This window comes from Equus przewalskii, chromosome 12, assembly GCF_037783145.1.
Source record: "Equus przewalskii isolate Varuska chromosome 12, EquPr2, whole genome shotgun sequence".
In the NCBI taxonomy this organism is placed as follows: Eukaryota; Metazoa; Chordata; class Mammalia; order Perissodactyla; family Equidae; genus Equus; species Equus przewalskii.
Window position 1 is genome coordinate 3,974,128 of NC_091842.1, and position 24,647 is coordinate 3,998,774.

At 53.4% G+C, this 24,647-nt stretch overlaps 1 protein-coding gene across 5 annotated transcripts in view; it reads right to left on the reverse strand.

The window, feature by feature from the left end:
• Positions 1-24,647, reverse strand: part of MMD2 (monocyte to macrophage differentiation associated 2) — a 56,191-nt gene that overhangs the window by 20,512 nt on the left and 11,032 nt on the right. For all 5 annotated transcript variants that reach the window (XM_070566213.1, XM_070566214.1, XM_070566215.1 and 2 more), the window contains exons 2-4: positions 5,102-5,183; positions 3,945-4,105; positions 712-786 (exon numbers count right to left, since the gene is read on the reverse strand). In XM_070566213.1, the coding sequence (XP_070422314.1) occupies positions 712-786; positions 3,945-4,105; positions 5,102-5,183 (318 nt within the window). The remainder of the gene's footprint in view (positions 1-711; positions 787-3,944; positions 4,106-5,101; positions 5,184-24,647) is intronic.

Below are 24,647 nucleotides of genomic sequence, written 5' to 3' on the forward strand. Positions count from 1 at the left end.
GCTCGCAGCCTCCCAGGCTTGAACTCCCGATGCTTCTCCCCCAAAGATCAGGCCCGACCACCTGGAGCTGCCGTTTCTGGAGTCGAAAAAGGTCGCCTCTAAGCAAGTGCCTCTGATTCAAGCCACGCACCCACGCACGTGTGCCAAACGCGACCCACACAAGGGTATTCCCTGCGGGGCTGTCGTTAGAGCAACGGAAGGGGCTGTCCCAACCTCGTAAAGATCCACAAACAGCAGGCCGGCCAGGGAATATTATGCTGCCGTGAGAAAAATAGCAGGGAAATCTTCCAGGCACTGATACGGAGAGACGTCCCCAGCTACGGCACTGTGAGAGCGGGAGCAAATTACAGAGCGGTGGGTACCATCCTCCCGTTTGTATCAAAAGTCAGAGAAAAGCATAAGTATAAATATACACTTACTAATATGTAAGCATACAGCTATGTATGTGCATGGACACACACGTATCTATACAAGTTTGCACACACATTTACACACGCTCGCTCTTTTGTGCATAAAGTCACTCTGGCAGGACGCACGAGAAACCGGGACTAAGCAGTTGCTTCTAGGAAGGCAGACAGGCGGGGGGCCGACTTTGACCTACACTCTTTTGCGCTGAGTCTCCACACTCACCAGCCAGACACAAAGAGAAAGTCAAACAAAGCAAAGAGAGGAAGCGGCCGCTGCCGGGCGGGCAGCCACGGAGGTACTCACCAGGGCGCGTAGGAGGCGGCGATGAAGAAATAGATGACCATGCGGTCGACCATGTGCAGGCAGTGTTCCACCATCCTGGGGCAGAGAAGGGCGGTTAGGGCCGCGGAGCCGCGCCCGGGCCTGGCCCAACGCGCTTTCCCACACGGGGAGGGCCTGGGCTCGGGCTGACTCGCCTCTGTCCAGCCACGGGCCTCAGTCTCCCCATCTGTGAGGGACCAGAGCAGTGACTTTCAAACCAGGCTCCCCATCACCCTAGGGGTTGAACAGAGACCCCTCGGGGTCGCGCTGAGGACCCTCCTCTCCCGGAAAGGTGAAAGTCTGACAGCATCCTCCCCTTCTTTAATCAGAGCCGCTCTGCATTTCTGTTTCATAGACTGGGCTTCTCAAAAAGTTTCAGGGCCGGTACGGTAGCGTAGTGGTTAAGTTTTTGTGCTCTGCTTCAGCGGCGGTCCAGGGTTTGTGGGTTTGGACCCACACACCGCTCATCAAGCCATGCCGTCATGGTGTCCCACATACAAAATAGAGGACGACTGGCACAGATGTTGGCTCAGGGCCAATCTTCCTCACCACAAAAAAAAAAAAAAAGGATTTCAAATGATGAAAGAATTCTATGGTTAAAGATAAATAAATAAAAGCACAAACAAAGCTGTGTGGCCCCGGAGGACCCTCTGGGTTCTGGTATTCTGGTTCAGGTCCAGGCTCTGGAGCCAGGAGGCCTGGGTTCGAATCCCAACCCTACCATTAAGGGACTATGACCTTGAACAAGTTACTTACCCTCCCTGGGTCTCAGTTCCCTCATCTGTGAAGTGGGGTGGATATCAGCAACCCATCACGGGGTTGCTGTGAGGATTAAGTGAGGTGGTACTTAGCACAGTGCATCCAAGAAGTGCTCAATAAACGTTAGCCATTTTTGTTATGACCTCACCTTGAACAGCAAACTCTAGCCTTCAATACATTGGACCTGTGTGGTAGCCATCCTCCAAAATGGCGCCCAAGGGGCCCCACCTTCTGGTATTCGCACCCGTGTGTAGCCCCCTCCCACAAAGAATAAGGCAAATGCGTGTAGCCAATAGGAGATGCAGAAATGATGGCGTGTGGTTTCTGAGGCCAGATCACCAAAATATTACAGCCTCTGCCTTGTTCTCTCGGATCCCTAACTTTGGGGGGAACAAGCCATCACGTGGCTGTGGAGAGTTCCACGTGGGAAGGACTGAGCATCCCCAAACATCCAGCGCCAACTTGCCAATCACGTAAGGGAGCCAACTTGGAAGTGGCCTCTCCAGCCCCAGTCAAGCCTTCAGATGGCGGCGGCCCCAGGCCAGCGTGTTGACTACATCAGAGACAGTGAACCAGAACCCACAGGTAAGCTCCTGAATTCCTGACTTGCTGAAACTTTGAGAGAGGATGGGGGGGGGGGGGTTTATTGTTATTTTAAACCACTATGATTTAGGGTAATTTGTTACCCAGCAACAGGTAACTCATACAAACTGTGGTTCCGTCTAGCCAACCACAGCCCTCCATAAATTTGACCGGTGATACTACGTATGGTTTAACTGCACGTCTTCCTAGAAATAAAAGTAACAGAAACAGCCGACGTGTACCGAGCACGTCCCAGCATCAGGGCACTCTTCTAAGCTCTTTACGAGCGCGAGCTCTTTAATCCCACCTAGGAGGCAGGTACCAATATTTTCATCCACCGTGTCACAGATGAGGATGCCAAAGGGCAGCTCCGTCACACCACTGGTAAGTGGGCCCTAAACCCAATGACTGGTGTGTTTAGGAGAAAAAAGAGAGGGAGATTCAGACGCAGACACACACAGGCGGGAAGGCCGTGTGAAGACAGAGGCAGAGATAGGAGAGATGCAACCACGAGCCAAGGAAGACTAGGAGCCTCTACAAACTGGAAGGGTTCTCCCGTAGAGACTTTGGAGGGCGCAAGGCCCACTGACATCTTGCCCTTGGACTTCTGGCCTTCTAAACTATTAGAGAATAAATTCCGCTGTTTTACGCCACCCAATTTACAGTAATTTGTTATAGCAGCTCCAGGAAACGCATACAATGGTGCTCAACAGGGACCCACAGAGAGGGGAAGAACAGAGACAGGAGCGGGGTAGGACACAGTACAGTCCCGGGCTTCTGGGGGCGAGGGGGGCACTGGCATGGGGGTGAGTGGCCCCTGCAGCTGCTGCAATGGGCTAGGGCGTCCCCTCGCTTTGCGGGGCACCCTGGCCTCTTGAAATCAGCACTGGCTTGGACACGACCAGCTCTGCGACCTTAAGCAAGGCCCGCCACCTTCTGAGCTTCAGCGTCATCATCCACAGAACGGGGATTATACCGGCTGCAACGTGGAAGAGCCGGGGGTAGCACACTCAGCGAAAGAAGCCGGTACACAGGGTGGAAGCAGCCCGAGCGTCCATCGACCGATGCGCGGACAAAATGCATCCAGACACGCAACGGGATGTTACTCAGAGTTCTGACACCTGCTCCAACACGGACAAACCCTGAGGACATGATGCTAAGTGAAACAAGCCAGTGACAAAAGGACAAATACTGTGTGAGTCCACTTCGATGAGGTCCCTGGAATAGCCAGGTTCACGGAGAGAGAAAGTAGAAGGGTGGCGGCCAGGACTGGGGGAGGGGTGGGAAGCGAGTGTTTAGTGGGGGCAGAGTTTCAGTTTGGGAAGATGGAAAGTTCTGGAGATGGATGGTGGTGATGCCTGCACGACAATGTGAATGTGCTCAAGGCCACTAGACTCCCACACTTAAAATGGTTCAGACCGTCAATTTTAGGTTATGCGTATTTACCACAATTTTTTTAAAAATTAAAAACAAAACAAATCAAAAGGAGAGTCTGGGATTCCAACACCTGCATTGCAGAGTTCTTGAGAAGGTCGGGAAGGACATCTGCAGAGTGCCCCGAAGCTGGGCGGCGCCCAGAAGGAGCCATTAGGATGATGGTGGTGATGGTCCCTCCCAGCAGCCCTGGGAGCTGGGCGCTCACTCTTTGCACCTCTCAGAGGTCAGCAGAGGAGGCCAGTGCGTGTGAGGTGGTCAGCCCAGGTGGGATTCAACCCTGACCGGCCCCCGGCAAAGACAGCGCAAGGAACATCCACTCTGGGCCTGACGCCCATGGCCAACCCTGCGTCCTGCCACAGCCCTTGGCCCGCTGGGGGTCCTGGCCCCAGGTCACCCCGCCCAGCATGTGCCCCCTCCCACGGGTTGGGCAGACGTACCTGAGGTGGCTCTTCTTCCAGGAGATCGTGTGGAACACGGTGGACACCACAAAGAGCCCGCAGAGCCCGAGGCCGTAGATCCAGGCAGAAATGGTCTCCCAGTCATCGTCCGACAGGAAGTAGAGGTTGGAGCTGCCGAGGATGCTGGGAATGATCCAGAGCTGGAAGCGGGGAGGGCAGGGGGCAAGTGCTCCAGGGCCAGCCTTCGGGGTGGCGTCCAGGGAAGGACAGAGCCCCCGAGCATCCCTGAGCAAACTCCCCACCATTGTCCCAGAACCAGGCTGTGCAACAGAATTTCGTGTGGCTATTAAAATGTCCTAGACCTGCACTGTCTGACAGAACTTCCCTCGATGGTGGAAATGTCTAAGACAGGAAGCCAAGACCCCTGCCTTCAAGGAGCGTCACTGCTCACTGCCCCCACACTCTGAGTCCACTGTACCCCCTATCCCGGGGTCCCCTGGCACGCCGTGTGCTTCACGTCTCTGCGTTGTTGCACACGTGGCTCCCTCCCCACTATGTCTGCCTGAAAAGCCCCCACTCTTCAAATCTTGGTTTATCCATCGTTTCCTCTGAGGGGTCTCAGAACTCTCCAAAACACTGCGGGCGGGGGGTCCCTGCAAGTGTCTGCCCAATTCTGCGCGTGGGGAGCACTTTTTCTGGAGGGCGGGGTCTATGCAGCACCGGCCCATAGAAATATAACTCGCCTCGCACAGGAAATTTTAGATTTGAAAGCAGCCACGTTTAAAAAAGGAAAAATATATAGATGAAATTAACTTTCATCATATTTTTTGTTCAGCCCCATATATCCAAGATATTATCATTTCAACAAGTCATTAATATAAAAAATTATTCAGGAGACTTTTTTGCTTTCCTCTTTTCACGCTCAGCCTTCAAAGCTGGCGTGTACTTTACGCTCAGAACACATCTCAATTCAGACGAGCCGCATGTCAAGCGCTCAACAGCCACACGGGGCCAGTGGCCACTGAACCGGACAACGGACGTCTAGACCTTTCGTTAGATGCTCAAAGGGGATCAAAGCCCACCTGGGACATCGCCATGGGAGGGAGACGTCGAATCTCTCCAGTGGGGGACAGGCTACCTCCCCCCCACCTGGAAGTGTCCCCCCGTCAGCTCTCAGCCCCCCAAAGCCGACTCACAGCGTGGGTGGCACAGTTGGCGGCATGTTCGTACTCCGTGGGCTGGTACCTCTTGTGGGCGGGGACTCGGTGGTTCATGAACCTGGAACAAGAGGCACGATTCCTGGCAGCTCAGCCGGGAAGCCGGGAGCAGCTGTGGTCGCAGAATTCCCAGGAGGCCTGAAGACCTCGGCCCCTACCGGCCAGAAGAGAGGGTCCCCTCCTCGCCTCCTCCCCACCACCCCCATCCCTGTCTACCTCCCTCCCTCTCCCTCCCTTTCTATTACATGTTTTTTCGACTATCCAATATTTTGTGTCTAATCCCCAATGTGGGGCTTGTTAAAAAAACTTTGCTAAAAACTGAGACACAGCTTTCTCTGCATTTCCTATTTTTTCCTTCCTCCCCGAGGGTCCAGCTTGCTAAATTTCTCCACGCACGCACGCGCCCATGTACCCACCACCCAGGAGCAGCCAGAGCTCATTTCCTGCCCCCAGGAAATGCCCTGACACCCCTTCCCAGGGGGGGATCTTTCCCCCAAGGACACCACCCCTGACACTCTCATCATCTGCTGGTTTGGCCTGTTCTTGAACTTCTTATCAATGGGGTCACACAGCACAAAACCTTCTGTGTCTGGTTTCCTTGGCTCAACGTGACTTTGGTGCAATCCACTCACGTTGGATGCAGCAACTGGTTGTTTTCATGGCAGTATAGTATTCCCCTGGGCGAACGTACCACCACCTATGTGCTCAATCTACTGGAGGTGGACGTTCCAGTTTGGGCCTACAAAATGGTGAACATCTGTACTCGCTTCTGGCGGCATAGAACTGCCAACGTGGAATTGCCAGGTGACTTTATCTTCATAACAAACATTCCTGATGTTCTGGTGTCTTTCCGGAATCTTCCAAGCCTCGCCCCCTCCCGTCTCTCGATTGCTCCACACTGGAGCTCCACAAGCACACGGGGCTCTCACCAGGCCCATTTTATGGCGGAGGAGCCTCGGAGCAGAGAGGTTAGGAAGTGACAGCCCCCAGGACAGGACTGTGCAGGGGTGTTGAGGTCAGGCTGGGAAGGGAAGCCGGGCAGGGCAGGGAAAGTGGCCGCCAAGAGCTTCGAGCAAGATCCGCAGGCACCCGGCTGCAAGCAGGACCAGCTCAGCAGGGGCCACCGCCTCTGCCTACGCAGGCTCAGAATCAGGCAAGCGGACAGGTCACCTGGGACTCTGCCAAGGGACAGCCACCAGATGGGGCGAAATTCCACAGAAACACCGGAAACTTCTCCCCCAAGATCCCAATTATTACTACGAAGACCCATAAAAATGAGATGTGAGCGCGTGATTCAGAACAAAAGGGATCGATGCAGGATAGTCCACGGAGCAGTTATTAAGCACTTTCTGTATGCTGGGGCCAGGCTTGGTGCAGCTCACTGAGCATTTACTGAGCACCTTCTGTATGCTAATGTCATGCTAGTACAGTGCACCAAGAATTTATTGAGCACTTTCTGTACGCCAACACCACGCCAGGACAGAGCACAGAGCATTTATTGAGCACCTTCTGTGTGTTGAATCCATGCCAATAAAGTTCACGGAGCATTTATTGAGTACCTTCTGTATGCTGGATCCATGCTAGGTACAATTCACCAAGGATTTATCAGCACCTTCTATATCCTGGATCTATGCCAGTATGGTTCATGTGGCATTTATTAAACACCTTCTGTATGCTGGCTCAACACTCAGACCTGGGGACAGAGGGATGGCATGACCCGGTCTTACCCTCGAGGAGCTCACAGCCCAGAAGACATCGGATGCAAGCAGAAATCCCAAGACAATGTGATAAGTGCCTCTCATCCTCCCAGGGAACACCTGCTGAGCACCCACTTTGTGCCGGCAAGGGTGTGGGGGTGGGTGCTCTCGGAGCTCAGAGGAAGATCAGAGAGCAGAGGGAGGGCTCCCTGGGGGCAAGGCCCACACTGTGTCTGTGGGTTCCTGGGGCACAGGCTGACCACGACACCCGGGGGCCTGGCAGAGCTCCTGGCACCACAGCAGGTACCCAGCAAATGGATGCTGAAGGAGGAAATGAAGAGTTTACCAGGTGAAGGAAAAGGCAGGAGTGGAAAGGGTGCTCGTGGCGCAGAGGCCAGCATGAACAGGCAAGGAGAGCCCAGAGCGCTTTGCCAGCAGCCTGGCGCATGCAGGGCAGGAAGGAGCAAAGGCTGGAGCGTGGGGACATCCGCCAGGTGATAGTGCCACGTGCCCCAGGACTCCTGGGCTCTGCTTTTCCTCTACTGGCCCCTCGGCACCTGGACGAGTCTGGGGGTCCAAGTCTGCTCCCCACCACCTGCTTGGAAGCTGCTCTCTGCCTGCAGCCAGCGGTCACTCCACCACGGCAAGGCCAGGGTCATGCTGAGCCCATTAGATAGATGAGAAGACTAAGGGCTTCTGGCAGCAAGTCCCAGGACAGGGCTTCTGAGCCGGGCCAGCCAGACGTCAGCGCTGCATCTCCCACAGGGTCTGGACACTCGGGCAGGGGCAGACGAACCACCGAGCTTACGGTCCCAGAGAAAGTGGAGGACCCGCCCCTGAGGGTGGGGACCCCACAGAAGTACAGCCTCCCCAGGAGCCCCAAACACCTAGCCCATCTGCCCACCTTCACGGGTGGCCCAGGAGGAAGCTGTCGGTGGCCAAGAGCGGCTTATTAAACAGCATGTGATAATAACAAAAATAGTGTTATATGTCCCCCCAACATGGGTCGAAGTCCTAACCCCAAGCACCTCCAAATGTGACCTTACGTAGTTGTTGCAGATGCAATGAGTGCAGATGAGGTCCTACTGGGGGTGGGGAGCCCCTAACCTAATGCAACTTGTCCTTAGAGAAGGTGGGATACAGAGAGTAGAAGGAGGCAGAGATTGGAGTGATGTGTCCACAAGTCAAGGAGCACCAAGACTCGCCGAAACCACCAGAAGCTGGGAGAGAGACCTGGGGCAGACTCTCCCTCAGAACGTCCAGAAGGACCCACCCCTGCCGACACCTGGATCTTGGACTTCTGGCTGCCAAAACCGTGAGAGAACACATTCCTGTTTTCTCAGCCACATGCTCTGTGGCCACTTGTTCCTGCAGCCCTGGAGACACGAACACAGGTGCATACTGTGTTCATTTTGATAGATTCTGCCCCAAAGCCCCCAGGGAGGCTGCGCCAGTTTACGCTCCCTCCAACTGGGCTGGGGACGCAGCTCGCGCCATTCTCCAAGGTGGCAAACCCAGTCTGCAGCCGAGGGAGTGCTCCTCCAGCCACGACCAGGCGCCGCCTGGCCGCCCTCACTCCTTCTGCTCCCTTAACAAACTCCAACAAGCCACCCATGGTGCCAGCCCCGCCTCCCGACTCCTGGCTTCAAGGGTGATGTCACGGTTGCCATGGCGACCCAGGCCTGGGCAGTTATTTATTTATTTCTGAGCCCCACAAAACTCTCGTTGTCTCCCACTCGAGCCGCTGCTATTGAAAGCCGGTGCGAGAGAAAGGCAGGCGGAGAGAAAGAGAGGCCGGGCCACGGGGCCGGGGCCAGGGCCAGCAGCCCAAGAAAGAGGGTTCCCACAGCCCTCCGGAATCAAGACCTTTTTCTTTAACTCTTTGTGGCCTCCTTCTTTTCTTCATAAACCTCTAAGCAGGCATTTTAAGAGGACAATGAATTTAATTGTTTCATTGGTGTTTTCATTTACCTTTTAATTGACACAGTAAAATTTGCTTTTTTTGCTACACGGTTTTATGGTTTTTGGCAAATGGAGGGAGTCGTGTAACTGCTACACCACAATCAAGATAAATGACACATCTATCACCCCCCAAAATGCCCTCACACCCCTGGGACCCCATCCCTTTCCCTAGGCCAGGAAGAACCACTCTGCTCTGTCCCGCTAGCTTTGCCTCGTGCCGAATGTCCCATAACTGGAGTCCTCCAGGAGTCCCCAACAGAACTCACTGTACAAAGTCAAAGCACATTCTTACGGGAAAAGAAATTGTGCTTTGAATGTAAAACAGGGGTTTACTGATTTTCCATTCAAAAGGTACTAAGACAAACGTGTCTCATACAAGAAAAAACCGGGCCCTCCTAAATGTAACAGTACCAGTCTTGGCAATTGTTCTCAACCTTTCCGTCCTCCGTTTTTTTTTTTTTTTTCCGTACAGCCTTTTGAGTTTGGCGTACTTCACATCTGAGAATCATTCGCGCTGTTGTGTGTATCGATGGCTCTTCCTTTCTATTGTGGAGAACTGGTCCATCGCTTGGATGCAGAATGGTGTGTTTACCCGTTCCCCGGTCCAGGGACAAAGGAGTCATTTTTAACAGATGAAATGCACAGATACATTTTAGAATGTTCTAGAACAGAGCTGGCAGTCAGAAGGGCGGCCTTCAAGATTGTGGGAAATTTCTCTTAGAAGAGTTGACATTTCTAGCAGGTCGTCGCTGGTTTAACTAAAGGAGGGAAAGGGGCCTTGTCTCCTGTCTGGAGAACAGAATCCCCATTCTGTGGCCAGCCCTTGCTGCTTGGGTGACCACGTGGCCACAGCATCTGATAGGGGCAGGGAGGGCAACTCCATGTGGGGGGCTCCCAAACTGAGCCAGGATCCAGAGCTGGATGCTGGCAGGGAGACAAAGACAGAAGGTTGAATTTCCATCATGAACTGGAGGAAGCAGGAGCTCTCTCCTGTAGCTAGGCACAGTGGGTGGAAAATCCCTACATAGTCACTTGGGTGCTGTGTGACCTAGGGGAAATTACTTAACATCTCTGGGCTGCAGCTTCCTTGTGGGTAAAAGGAGATAACATTGCCTAGCCTGCAGGTACCGTGAGAGAATATGGAATACGTTTGGGAACTAGAAAGAGGTGGTGTTTGCGCAACACTGTCAACGTACTGAATGCCCTTGAAGTGTTCACTTTTAAATGGTTAATTGCGTGCATGTCAATTTCACCTCATTTTTAAAAAATGCTAAGAAAAGGACTCACCCGGGAAGATTTTACACATGCCTGTGCCCAGGCCGCATCCCAGATCAAAGAAACTGTTATCTCTGGGGCTGGGGCCCGGTCTGAGAAGCACTGAGTCAGGCTCATCAAAGGGCCCAGATGCTAACTGGCCTGGTGACTAAAAGTGACACAGAGCCAACAAAAACAGTAACAGGAATGAACCTGAATGTCGACCACAGATCCATGGTAAACGCACAGGACGAGGCCTGAAAAAAAAAGGAGAGAGGGATGGATTTGGGGGTGCCGGTCACAGAGGACTTTGCCCCCCTATTTTACGATTTTTAAGATTGGGCAGGAGATTTTCAATTCACCTGTTGTTTGAATTTTTATGAGATTATATTCAAGTTTTACTTGTGGAACTAAAAATAAGTTTTTAAATTGTATAACGACGTGGGAAATGTCTGCCGTGTAATATTAAGTGAAAAAGAGAATATACAATTCGCCGTAAGGTCACAGTATGCGTGTGGACGGAAGAAAACATGTAAATGCACAAAAATGAAATGCAAATTTTTGTGGCGAGGCGGCAGGATTCATTTTAGAAGAGATTCTTCTTAAAAACTCTTGTAGTGGCAGCGGGGGAAGACAGAGACTAGATCACAGCATCGCATGGAGCGCCGGGTCCCTGGGAGTGGCGGCGTGTTGTGGGGGAACACCTGCAACTTATCCTCGAAAGGTTCAAAGGAAGAGAAACTGACACAGCAAACACCGCAAAATGTTAATACCCAGTGACTCTAAGTAAATGACACTTGGGTGTTCATTGAACTTTTCTTGCAATTTTTCTATGTTAAATTTCAAATTTCTCAAAATAAAAAGTTGGAGGAAATTCTTTTATTGTCATGATGCTAATGCTTTTATCACATAAAGATTTAAACAACAGAAGGCCAGTCCTCTGCCATGATGTGGCTGTTGGCAGGAGAAAAGGCTCTTTTCTCCCGAAGGAAAGCTGGGATCCCAGAGACATGATGGTCAGAGGCACTCAAGACAGGAGAGGCAATTTCTGGAGGCTGGAAGGGCTTCAGGAAAAGCCCGGTGGCAGGAAGGAGGAGGCATGCTCAGGGGCTGGGAGGGAAGCCGCAGGCTGGAGAGGGAGCTGGGGAAGGGGTAGGGGGTTATGAGGCAATGCCAGCTTCAGTATCCCACTGTTCCAGCATTCCCTGTGTGGCAGGGGCACAGTCATCACCCAGCACCCATCCTCCCCTCACTCCCTAGGAACCCTGACCTTTAACTCAGCACAGGGCTGCCCAGGATAAAGGAAGTAGGTGGAGGGAAAACATATGGACTCAACTATTGTAGGGCCCAAAGAGCTTTCTGGCAGCAGGGGGGCTGTGTGCTGATGCCCACAACTCCCCGAAGACGTCATCGATGCACCTCGGTTTTACAGATGCCACAATCTGAAAATTTAATTGATCATGAAAAGTAGAATTTTCAACTTTTCATGATCAATTAAATTTTTTCATTGGCTCTCCCACTGCCCACAGGACAACGGCCATATTTTCCAATACGTTTTCAATTTATTGACTGTGGAACTAGATGGATGGGTAGGTGAGTAAGTAGGTAGACAAGAAAGGGCTTCATAGATAAATAAGTAGATAGGTAGATAGATGTCTGGATGGATAGATGGATGGATGGATGGATGGATTGGGGTGGAAGGATGGAAGGATGGATGGATGGATGGATAGAGTAGGGATGGATGGATGGATGGATTAGGGGTGGAAGGATGGATGGATGGGTGGATGGATGGATGGATAGATAGAGTAGGGATGGATAGAAGGATGGATGGATGGATGGATGGATGGACGGATTAGGGATGGATGGACAGATCAATGGATGGATGGACAGATCGATGGATGGATTGGGGATGGACGGATGGATTAGGGATGGATGCATGGATGGATAGATAGAGTAGGGATGGATGGAAGGATGGATGGATGGATGGATGGAGACGGATTAGGGATGAATGGATGGACAGATCAATGGATGGATGGACAGATCGATGGATGGATTAGGGATGGATGGATGGATGGATTAGGGATGATGGGTGGATGGATGGATGGACGGATGGACAGACTAGGGATGGGGCATGTTGGGATGGATAGAGGATGAGGAGTGGAGAGATGAATGGATGGTGTCTTAGTTTGGGCTGCTATAACAAAATACCGTAACTAGGTGACTTAAATAAGAAACATTTATTTCTCATAATTCTGGAGGCTGAGAAATCCAAGATGGAGGTGCTGGCAGATTCAGCGTCTGGTGAGAACCCTCCTCCTGGTTTGCGCATGGCCACCTTGCTGGTGTTTCCTCACATGGCAGGGAGCTCTAGGGTCTCTCCCTCATTTTTTAAGGGCCTTAATCCATCATCAGGATCCCACCCTCATGACCTAATCTAACCCTAATACCTCCCAAAGGCCCCACCTCCAAATACCACCACATTGCGGGTGGGGCCTCTACATATGGATTTAGGGGGACACAAACATTCAGTCCACAGCATTCCACCGCTGGTCCTTCAGATTCACGTCTTTCTCAGGGGCAAAAGACGTTCATCCCATCTCAACGGCCGTGAAAGTCTTAACTCATTCCAGCATCAACTCTAAATTCTAAAATTCCAAAGTCTCATCTCAAGACCATCTAAATCAGATACAGGTGAGATCTCATCCTGAGGCAAAATTCCTCTTCAGCTGTTTCCCAACCTGGGAAACCAGACCAATTATGTGCTTCTAAAATACAGTGGTGGGACAGGCCTCCGACAGACATTCCCATCCCGAAAGGGAGAAAGCGGAAAGAAGGAAGGAGTTCAGAACTTAGCAAGGCAAGTTCCTCGAGATCTTAAGGCTCGAGAATAATCCTCTGGCCCGAGGCTCTGCTCTCCAGCCCCCTGGGGTGACGGCATCACCCCGCCCCCAGCTCAGGAGGTCGCCCCGCCCCTGAGGCACTGGGCAGGGGTATCCCGGCCAGCAAAATCAGAGAGGCGACCCCATTCTTTGAAACTGAGGAGGGACCACCCTGTCTGCAGGGCTGTGGGGGGAGCAGCAGTCCTGAGGACATCTAAACTGCCTTCGTCATCGTCCTTCCCCTTTCTTGAGAAACAGCACGTGTGCAGCCTTCCTTTATCTGGCCCAGTCTTCTTAGTCCCTGCTGGTTTAATCCCCTTTCTGTTCCTGGCTTCAGCTGAGACGGCTGATGATGTCCGTGGTTCCCACCCACACTAATCTCCTGATGAAACGGGGGGGCTGGCCCCACCTTGGATGTTCTCTTCTGAACACAAGTCCTCACTTTTCACAGTATAGACAGGCTGAGAATGTTCTAAATCTTTACATTCTGGTTCTTTTCTGCTTAACAATTCCTTCTTCCATTCATTCCTCTCTTCTGGCATTTACCATAAGCCGCCAGAGGAACCAAGCCGCTCCGTCAACACCTTGCTGAGGAATCTCCTTAGCTCAACATCCAATCTCACCACTTGCAAGTTCCACCTGCCACAAAACACTAGGACACAATCAGCCAAGCTCTTTGCCACGTCACGAGAAGGACCACCTTTTCTCCCCCGTCCAATGACATCTTCCTCATCTCCTTCTGAGACCTCATCAGAAGGGGCTCCGCCATGCATATTTCTACCAATGTTCTGTTCGTGATTGTTTATGCATTCTCTTTCTTTCTCGCAGCTCTGGAGGCCAGGAAACCCAGGATGGAGATGCCAGCAGACTCAGCGTCTGGTGACAGTCCTCCTCCTGGTGTGCAGATGGCACCTTCTCACTGGGTCCTCCCATGGAGGAGAGAGAGCTCCGGGGTCTCTTCCTCTCTCCATTAGGGCACTAATCCCATGAGGAGGGCCCCACCCTCATGAGCTAATCCAATCCTAATTACCTCCCAAAGGCCCCACTTCCAAATACCATCACGCTGGGCACTGGGGCTTCAACACATAAATTTCAGGAAGACACAAACAATCAGTCCGTAGCAGATGGGTAGGTGGGTAGGTAAATAGACAGGACAGATAGGCAAATGGCTTGATAGACAAATAACTAGATAAGTAGATACATGTCTGGAAGGACGGATGGGTGGATGGATTGGGGATGGATGGATGGGAGGATGGGGGGATGGATGGACGGACGGGGGATGAGAGGATGGGGAAACAGATGGGAGGATGGGGGGATGGGGAATGGAGGGAGGGATGGATGGAAGTTTGGATGGATGGATGGATGGATGGATGGGGAATAAATGGATGGAGGGATGGAAGGATGGAAGGATGGAAGGATGGATGGACGGATGGAAGTTTGGATGGATGGATGGATGGATGGATGGATGGAAGTTTGGATGGATGGATGGATGGGGAATAAATGGAGGGATGGAAGGATGGAAGGATGGATGGATGGATGGATGGATGGATGGAAGTTTGGATAGATGGATGGATGGGGAATAAACCGATGGAGAGATGGACAGGTGAAGACGTAGGTAGATAGGAGAGAGAGGCACATAGCTTGGTAGAAAAATAAGTAGATAGATAGGTAGATAAGCAGATGTCTGAACGGATGGGAGGATGGTTGGCAGAAAGTCTGTTTCTCCTCTCTCCTTCCAACACAAACCCCGGAACACTTTTAAGTGTTTCCTTCGGGTAAATTATGCTTTGCTGAGGCTCAGCTTTGTAGCTAATACGGTGCTGGATTCCCTCAGGGTGCCTGCCCCAGTCCTTTATTAAGGTGGCCCATGCTCGGGCTTCTCAGGTTTGGAACAGGCAGTGGGGCGCAGTGCAGGGGCAGATTTGAGTGAACTCAGCGAACCCTCCAAATGCAGGGGCTGTCACAATCACGTGATGCTAACTACGGTCTCCCAGTTTCTCAGCAACACACCCCATCCTGCCCCCTTCTCTGTTGCACGTGCAGCCATGGGTCCGTCCTGCGGAACCGACCCTATCGGATCTGCCAGCCTCCTGCAGGGCAGCTCAGAGACTTAACTCCATGCTCACAGCACACCAGTGAAGGTGCTTCCCATCTGTAAAGGGCTGTCCGTCTGCTGCCCTCCTCAGACGAGGTGGAGCTAGGCCTGGGGAGCTCCTCTTCCCCAAGGGAAAACCTCAGCTCCCTGAGCCTCTGCTGTGGCTTACACCCGCCTTGCAGCATCTACTGAGCACGCATTAGCGTTTATAATCACGATCGGGCACTCCGGGGGCAGAGAAGCTAGATTCCATCCCGGCTTCACCCCTTGCCGGCTGCGTGTCCATCTGCAAGTTACTGAAGCTCTCTGGGCCTCGTTTTCTCATCTGAGCCGTGGGGATAACATCAGCATGCACCTCAGAGGACTATAAAAGGATGACATGGGTTAATCCGTGCACGGCTCCCAGCACACTTGACACCTGACCGACGTTAATGATTCTGGGGCTATGATTCCTCATAGCCGATGACAGACATCCTATTCTTAACTCCATTCTACAGCTGAGGAAACTGAAGCCCGGAAAAATCAAATCAACAGTCGTGGCACAAGAGCCGGGAAAGGACAGAGCCAGGATTTCAGCCCCGGCCTGTCTGACCTCGAAGCCTGCGCTCCAGGAGGGGACGGACGTCTGCCCCGTGGAGGACGAGACGTGACATGGGACGTCCCCTGCACACAGTAGGTACTCAACACATGCTGGTCCCAGTACCTCTGGAAGAGGTGTACGATGTGTAGAAGTAAGGGAAAAAGGAAGCTTTGCTTTAGAAATCGGGCTCACCACTTCGCCCCATCAGGGTGGCCATCATCAAAAAGACAAGTGTTGGTGACGCCGTGGAGAAACTGGAACCTTGTGTGCGCCTGGTTGGAGTGCAAAGGGTGCAGCACTGTGAACTGTGCAGCTGGTCCTCAAAAAACTGAACACAGAATGACCATATGATCCAGCAATTCCACTCTCGAGTCTATGCCCCAAAGAACTGAAAGCCGGGACTTGAATAGATCCTTGCTCCCCCATGTCCACAGCAGCATTATTCACAAAAGCCACAAGGTGGAAGCAACCCCAGCATCCACTGACAGATGAATGGGCAGGCAAAGTGTAGTCTATGCATACAATGGAATATTACACAGCCTTAAAAAGGAAGGAGATTCTGACACGTGCTCCAAATACAATTTTATGTCACGTGTAGTTTACCAAAAAAATTCAGGCCACAGGCAAATCTATGTCCTTACAAAGACCCCCTGTGAACACGTCAGCAAGGAAGTGACAGGTGCTGGGTCTCAGCTGCGTGGTCATCACCCCCACCCTGGAACCCTGGGCTGCTCCAGACACAGCTGCATCACCGCCTCGCAGGGCAGATGCGGCTGCACACAAGAATCACCAGAGGAGACCTGAAAAATCCCGACGCCCAGGCCGCATCTCCGACAATTAAAACGGAACCGCGAGGGGAGGGACCCGGGCATCGGCATTTTTGAAGCTTCCCAAGTGATTCCAGTGTACTGGCAAGGTTGACAAGCAGTGGACCCAAGGAGGAGCCCAGCAGGGAGGGGATGGGGGGCCCCACCTGGACAGGTGCCACACATCAGGGATGCCACGGGACCCCAGGACCACCAAACGTACGCCGGGCTCAGCCAGGGCTCACGTGCCGACTTTGACGGGCTGGCACAGGCTGCCTGCAGTGCTGTGTTGCAAAGAAGAGTGACTCTAGGTGTGGCAGGAGAGGGATGCTGTGACCGTGGGCATGGGGCAGGCAGGAGGCAGCCCTCCCTGGTGGGAGAGTTACCCGAAAGCCTTCACGACCCTCCTTCTCTCTGGACCTCACGATGCCATCAACCGAGCAGGGCCCAGATCGTGGTTGTCATTTCACACAAGGATTCAGAGAAGGGAAGCCCCAGTTAGCAGCGGTGTGGCTAAGACTGGAAGCCAGACCTTCTGACTCCAGGTTCACACCTCCCACCACACCCATGGCCCCCTCCAGCCCTGTCCGTGGTCCTGATGGGAAGGGTTCTGCCGTCAGTCTCTTACATGATAGTATAATGGATCCGACCATCCTCCGCAGGATGGAGGACTGGCTGTGGATCTGGAGGCAAAGGAAGGGCAGGGCTGGAGCCCTTTCCCAGCTCCTCAAATCCCCACCTCATCGGCCAGTGGTCAGAGCACCCCGGCCACAAGTTACCCACGATCCCCAGTCCCCCTGAGCCCTGGCTCTGTCAGTCCCTCCCACCTTGGAAAGTCCACACCAAGACTCCCAGGTCTGTGGGCCAAGGCAGAGCATGAGTGCCTGTGCCAAGGACAAGAACAAAAACGCCAGGCAGCTTCTGCATGGGCTAGAAGACCCTGTCTTCCAGGGGGATCTACTTCCTTGTGTCCTATCGCTAACTCAGTCCCTACAATCCTCCTCACCCCAGGAAAGCTCTCTCCAAGGCCCAGAGTCATGATGCCCCTGGGCCTTCCACACATTGTTTCTTCTGCTTGAAAATCCCTTTCTCTCTTCTCTCAAACTGGCAAACTCCTATTCAGCCTTCAGAACCCATGGCAAAAGTCCCCTCTCCTGAAAAGCCCTTCCTTGATCGCTACCCTCACACTCCCATCCAGACTGGGTCATAAACTGCCTTCTCTCCCCTCTAGGCCACCGCACAAGTCATTTGCTTGGACTCTCCTTCCCTCTTTCTCTTCCTGGAGCACTCCTGGGCAGAGAGACGGACTCTTTCCTCTGGACTCCCACAACTGCCCGTGCAACCCCTATCATAGCACATACAATATGTATTTGGGAGTTTCTGGGTCTGCTTCCACGCCTAGACTGCAAACCAGGGGACTGGCCCTGATTCATCTTCACCTTCCTGGTACCAGTGATACCAGCCTACAGCAAGGTTGACATGAGGGAAGCCGTGTCGTAACTTAGAATAACCTCTGACCAACCCGCCCACATAGTGCATGTTTTAACTTGCACGTAGCCTAAGTGACTTTTATAACCACCCTCTGGGAAATACGCACGTTCTGTAGGTACCTCCCTGTAGAGATAAATATTAGCTCTGTTCTTTTGACTTTCTCAGGAATACGCCGACCTCCTCGAAGAAACACATCTATGCTGACATCCATCACCAATGACACCTGAAAGGCCTGGGGTGGGGCCTCCAGTCCCTGACGCCAGATGGTCAACAATCCCAACCCCTTCCTTTATAGCCCGCTGGCCCTACATAACTGCTTAAACCTTGTGCTTGAGTAAGATGGTCTTCGGGACATGACTCCACCATCTTCCGATTTCGCTGGCTAATGGAATAAACCCCTTTCTCCACCACCAACTCGTCTTGCAATTGATTTGGCTTCAGGGTTGGGGCGAGCAGAACGAGCCCTCGCTCAGTTACACCGATGCAGAGCCGTGCACCCAACAGGTAAGGCCCGGCCAATAACGGAACACTCGATCCTCGGAGCACTGCTTAAGTCGTTCAGACTCAAGATAACAAGTTAGGCACAGTTAGAATTTTTGGAACGGACAGACTCCTGAGACATGGGTTAATCCGGCCAGAACAAGCGGCTTGCCCAAGGCCACACCATCCTAGGGGTGGGGCCAGTTTGCCGACTGGGACAAGCAGAAGGAATGAAAAGAAGCACCAGAGGAGAGACGGGGAGAGAAGGGCAGGAAATAGTATTTTTTTCTTTCTATTTCTGTGTTGTTTGACTGGCTACCATGTCCATTTACTCCTTTAGGAATCTTTTAAAAAAAAATAATAAAACGAAAACGTTTTAAATATGGAAATCAATGTTGGAGACCAGACGTTCTCGAACCGGCCACATCCTAGTTGGGAGCAGGGAGCGGCCAGTGCCAAAGAGAGTCCTGGAAACCACCCAAATGCCCATCCGGGGCAGAATGGAAATAAACGGGGGATATTCACACAACGGGACACCAGACGGCGATGAGAATGAGCAAACGACTGCTTGCAGAAAGACGGACGCATCTCAGATACGACGCCGAATGGCAGTATCCACTCCTGGATCCTATATATATAAACTTCAAGAACTGGCACCAGGGGCGTTTGAGGATAAAAGCCAGGGTGGTGGCCACCCTTGGCAGTGACTGGAGGGGGCATGAAGGGGTTTCCGGCAACCAACAGCGTCGAGCATCTTGATCCGGGTGCTGGTTCCACAGGTTGCTCACCTGGAGTCGTGATAGGGAGGCACGCTTTCCCGTACGTTACACTCCACTGAAGGGTTTAAAGATGGACAGGCTGCTGCTGGGCTAGATCTGAAGAAGGAGCACTTTCGAAACCACCGCCCTGGGGTCTCTACAGGCAGCCGGGGGCAGCATTTCTGCCCCAGGGCAGGGCTTAAGCTTGCTGACCTGCCTGTCCCTCCCTGACCCCATCACCTGGGCCCCATCCCTGCTGGTCTCCCCTCCTGCGTCCTCCCCAGGCCCAGCCTCAGAGCTGCAATTTCCCCCTCTCCTTCTGGCCCCGGGCCTGCCTGGGGTCCGTCATAGCCCCTGGAGAAAAGCCGGCCTCCCTCCCAAATGAGCCCGGGCCCAGGAGAACGGCTGTGGCCGCCCCCTCCAGGCTGGGCCCGTGCCTGGTGGCGGTGGCCTGAATCCCCAGCGCTGAGGACTAAAGAGATTTGTCCAGGAGACAAAGGGGGTCTGTCCGTCTGTCCCACAGAGGCTCCAAGCTGGCCCCGGGCCCTCAGAGCCTCTCCCCTTCTCCAGCTCAGCCCCGGCTACTCTTTGTGTCCATTCATGAATTCATGGCTCCTCCTGCATGGCAGACAGCATCTTGGCTCAGCCTTTGGGAAACAGAGTGGGGAAAAAACAGTCCTTGGGCTGGCGCCACGTCGGAATGGAATGGCTGCGAGATCAAAATCCCCGGGGGGAGAGAGCCGGGGACAGGAAGGGGAAACTGAGGGAGGGGTGGGAGGGGCCGAGGCTGGACCGGGTGCTAGGTGCAAGGAAATCCCACATGGTCTGTAGGAGAACACAGGTCTCAGCCAGGCTGCACATGGCATTCCACATGAACGGCGCCCCCTGGAGGTGTGCAGCTGATGGTACTGACCCCGAGGACCTGGGTCAGACCACAGCCCTGCACCCTCCCCATGCCTCCCTGGGGAATCTCTTCTCCTCTGGGACAATGAGAGTCCACATCTCTAAAGCAGGGCCACCCCCTCCTCCCGGCCTCACAGGAAGCTCCCGCAAGATAACAGTGAGATGCTGCCATGGAAACCCAGACTCCTGAACCAGTAACCCCTGGGGTGAGGCCCCCACCTCTGCAATTTTTATAACAAGGGGCAGATGCAAGCCCGAATGGTCGGCCCACTGCCCTCGATGCTGTGGGTGCCCAGCTGCTCCTCGGCATTTGGACCCCGCAGCCGCACGCCCCAGGCCTGAGCGCTCTAGCTGCAGAAGCAAGGTGGGGCCTTCGCCCTGCGGCTGCAAGCGCCCGAGAGTTAGTGCCGGAGGATGCAGCCTCGACAGCGACTCACGGGGAGCTGAGGAAGACTCCAGCCCACCCCAGCCCTCTGCCCTCGGTGGGAAGAATTCCGAGCCATCTTCCAAGCAGAATTAGGCTCCGGGTGCCCACGGTGCCAACTTGCTTCTTCATAAACCCTTCAGGGGGGCTGCGTGCCCCTCCCTGTTCTCACTCCCCCATTCTCCCATTGATGAACCTTGGGGTCACCTCCCAAACACGCTGCTTGCCCTTGAATCCTAGTCTCGGGGTCTGCTTCTGGGGAAACCCAAACTAAGGCAGATTCTCAGGAGCCAAGAGCAGGATCTGTTGATATGGGGCAAGCAGGCAATATTGCTTCTGAATTACTCCAGTCCCACGTGAGGATGCTGCCGACTCCAGGGGCTTGTTGGCACGGCACTTCACAGTTGGAAGCTCCTTCACTCCCCCTGGCTCCACGGGCGGGGCCGGGGTGCGGTAGCCAGCCGAGGGTGGGACCCACATTTGTTTTCTTCCCAATGCCTCTGGAAGGGACAGGCCACGGCCCCGCCTGCCCTCGCTCTCCTAACACAGCGCCCTGTGGCCTCCCTGCCATGTCTCAGTCCCCACGTTTCTCCTCTCCCTGAGGACACGATGGGGTTACCATCCAGAACATTTCCCGTGAGCTCACAGAACCACCACCATCCTCCTCACAGCGAAGGCACCGGAACACACCTTCTAAGAGGTGAGTCCCAAACGGGAATCCACTGGGAGGAACTTGGTGAAGAAATTCAGCAACATCCCCCATCCACCCCCAACGGGACCTTTAGCCCTGGGCTCGCCTGGAGGGAGCATAAGCAGCTCTAACTCCAGAGATGTAGGGGCTGCCTTCCACAGCCATCCTCCTGCCAGAACCCTGGGGCATCCTGCAGCGGCCGATCCTTCCACGAGAAATAGTGTTCTCACTGCTCAGACAGGTCCCTGTGAAAGGAGTGGCCGCTCCGGGACCCGTGGAACATGGCAGGGGCCTTAGAGTGGCCCACTCCCACCAACACAGGGCCACATGCCCTGGCATAGCCTACAGCCACAGACCATAGCCGATGGCCCAGGGTCCAGGGTACCATGTCGGGGCAGGGTGGAGCCGTGGAAATTCCAAAGCAGGGGGCCCTGGGATATGCTGAAGCTGGTTTTCAGCCCAGCTCCATCCCCTGTGATCAGGATTCAGGCATCCATTCCTAAACAAGGCAGCTCCTACTGGGAGAAAGAGATGCTCCCAGAGACCTACGGGTTTCTGAGGCAAAATGCACACACATGCATGCATGCATACAAACACACACATTGTGCACGCAACCCCGGGGGCTCATGGAGCCCAAAACACCATCCACACATCCTAAGAATATTGACACTACAAGCAGACCGATCCGTTCGTTCCCCCCGGGGCCTTTCTTTGGAAGCCACGAACCTTCTCTTTTGTCTTGGATAGTAACGTGGATCCACCCACTGGGTGCGCTGTGTGCAGAGAGGTTCAGGAGTGAGAGTCTTCATCAGAGAGGATCCTGGAAACCACACAACTACAGCCGCTAAGGAAGTCATTGATTCAGACAACGATAACCAACGAAGCAAGGACCATCGGCAAGAGGTTGCTAAGCAACGGCATCTTCAACCCGAGGAGCTGAGCTCCCCAAGATTACCCCGGAGGCCCCAAGATCGATCTCAGCATCACCAGAAACGGGACAGTCAGGCGTCTGGTGCCTCCTGGAGAGACACAATGCGAAGCTTCTTGCCTTTCTTCCCAAGGACGTCGTCGATCCCAAATCGAATCGAGGCTCTACAGCTGTGCTAGCTCAGGGGGCAGCCGCTGGCCACATTCGGCTGAGCCAATGTAAATCCACTAATACTTAATAAAATTTGCAGCCCAGTTCCTCAGTGGCACCAGCCACATCTCAAGTGCTCGGGGTCAGGAACGGTTGCCAACGCCGTCAGGTGTGATAGGGAGCTTGCGGTTATGGAAGACTGCTGAGAGATGGGGACTGAATGATATCATCCAAAATTTGCCTTCAAAGACTTCCCCAGAGAAAAAGCAAGGAGGCGAAGCGAGTACTTACGGCAAAACGTTCGTAACTGTCAAATTTAGGCTATAAGTGTCAGGGGTTCATTATATCGTCCTCTCTACTTTTTGAATGCAAGTTCATAGGATGGAATGGAATATTTACATAATCTTGAAATACCCCCTCCCTGTGCCCCCCCCCCCAAATGCTATTAATTACCAAACGAAACAGTCAGGTTATGGAGAGAAACTTGCCAACCAAGGGATCAAGGTTAACGTCACACTGAAAGGACAGACCGAAGCTATGAACCCCGGGTTGGGAGGCACTGAAAAGGACCAGCATCACTTCTGCCAAAAACGCAGAGCCTCAGTCTGATCAGGAGAACAGGTCAAGGACCCCAAATGGAGCCAGAGTCCACAGAACCCCCGGGCTGGATGCTGCAGACGCAAAGGTCTCCAAGACAGAGGAAGGCTAGAGGTGAGTTCTGGGTGAGAGGAAGCTACCCAGACGACGCGATCAGGATCCCAAACCAGATCCGGGATCGGAGGGAACCACGGGAAAGCGGGAACTGGGACAGCAATGGGGCGATGGGTAGAATCTACATGTGGACGCTATCGAACAACATTGTGTCAATGCTAAACTTTTTTTTTCTGTTTCTTCTCACATTTAATAAACGACCTGCATATGTTACCATTTTCAGCCAGGTTTTCTTAAAGGAACTTTTTAAATTGTGGTGAAATACTCATAGTGTAAAATTTATCCTTTTCATCATCTTTAAGGGCACAGTTCAGCGCAGTGCGTACATTCCCATTGCTGTGCAACCATCCCCACCATCCAACTCCAGAACTTTCTCCTCTGCCCAAGCTGACACTCTGTCCCCATTAACACGGACTCCTCATCCCCCTCCCAGCCCCTGGTGACCTCCGTTCCACTTTCTGTCTCTATGAATTTGACTCCTCCAGAGACCTCAGATAAGTGGAATCATACGTGACTTGTCCTTTTGTTGATTAGCTTATTAGCACGATGCAGTAATAGCATTTTGTGCATCAGCATAACGTTCTCAAGGTTCATCCATGTCACAGCATGCGTCAGAATGTCATTCTGTTTGAAGGCTAAATTTCCTTTCTTCAATCTCATTCCGTAAGAGCGTCCTGGTTCTGCAGAAACACGCACGGAGGTTTTGGTGCATGCAACCTCCCGCAGTCAGGGAATGAGAGAAGCAGACCTCCCCACGCAGCTCCCGCGCCTCCAGCCCGTTCCCCTGTGCCTCTGCATCCCAGAAAGCCCCCACTTGTTTACTGCTGTGATGGTCTCTGAAAGAGGCCCTCCCATGAGTTCCTCTTCTTCTGGAACCCATGCCACCCTCAGCGGAAGAGCCTCAATGGCGTCCCGGGGCCCACAGGAGAAAGGCCAGCTGCTGGGTGTACCCCGGGGTCCTTGGGGGCCAGACCCAGCATCCTCCCCACTGCCCAGTCTGAGCCCCAGCCTTGCCAACTCCTCCCTGGGCATCCCTGCCCTTCCCCCTCCATGCCTCTCTCACGCTCTGCCCTCTTCCAGGAATTCCCCGCCCCCCCTCACCCCCCCCACCTCACCCCCCCCCCCACCTCCCCACACCCGCCAGCCTCCCTGCTGAACTCCTATTCATCCTGAAGGACCCACCCAAATGCCTCAAGCTCTCCGCAGCTTCTCCTGTCCAATGGCGGGTAGTGGTGGGGTTTGTCCATCCAGCATCTGTCCTCTCTCAATCTCATAACAGCAACCACTTTTGGTTTCGGCCACCCCTTCTCTCCTCCCCCTCCATCGAGTTCAAGTGGAGCATCCCAAGCCATGCCTGACTCCCAAACTCCAAGCTCCAAAGGAAGAGCTGTGATCTAGACCTGGTGGAGTCCTTCCCCGACCCTGGTGACAGACTCGAGGATGGACGTGTAATCCAAGCCAGGACAAGGAAGCTCGATTCCAGGAGAGTGGTGATTCTGTGGGGAAAAAGAAACTCTCCATCCACAAGGGCTGTGAGCAGTCCAGAGAATGGAGCCACCTGGGGAAACAGCACACAGGTGGAGAGAGATGGGCTGGGTTCTCCTTGAGACCCTGGATCCTGTTGTACCTGAACCCACATACTTTTCATTTCTGAGTACCAACAACATTTTTCCTTTCCTTTTTTCCCTTCCTCTCCTCCTCCTCCTCCTTCTTTCT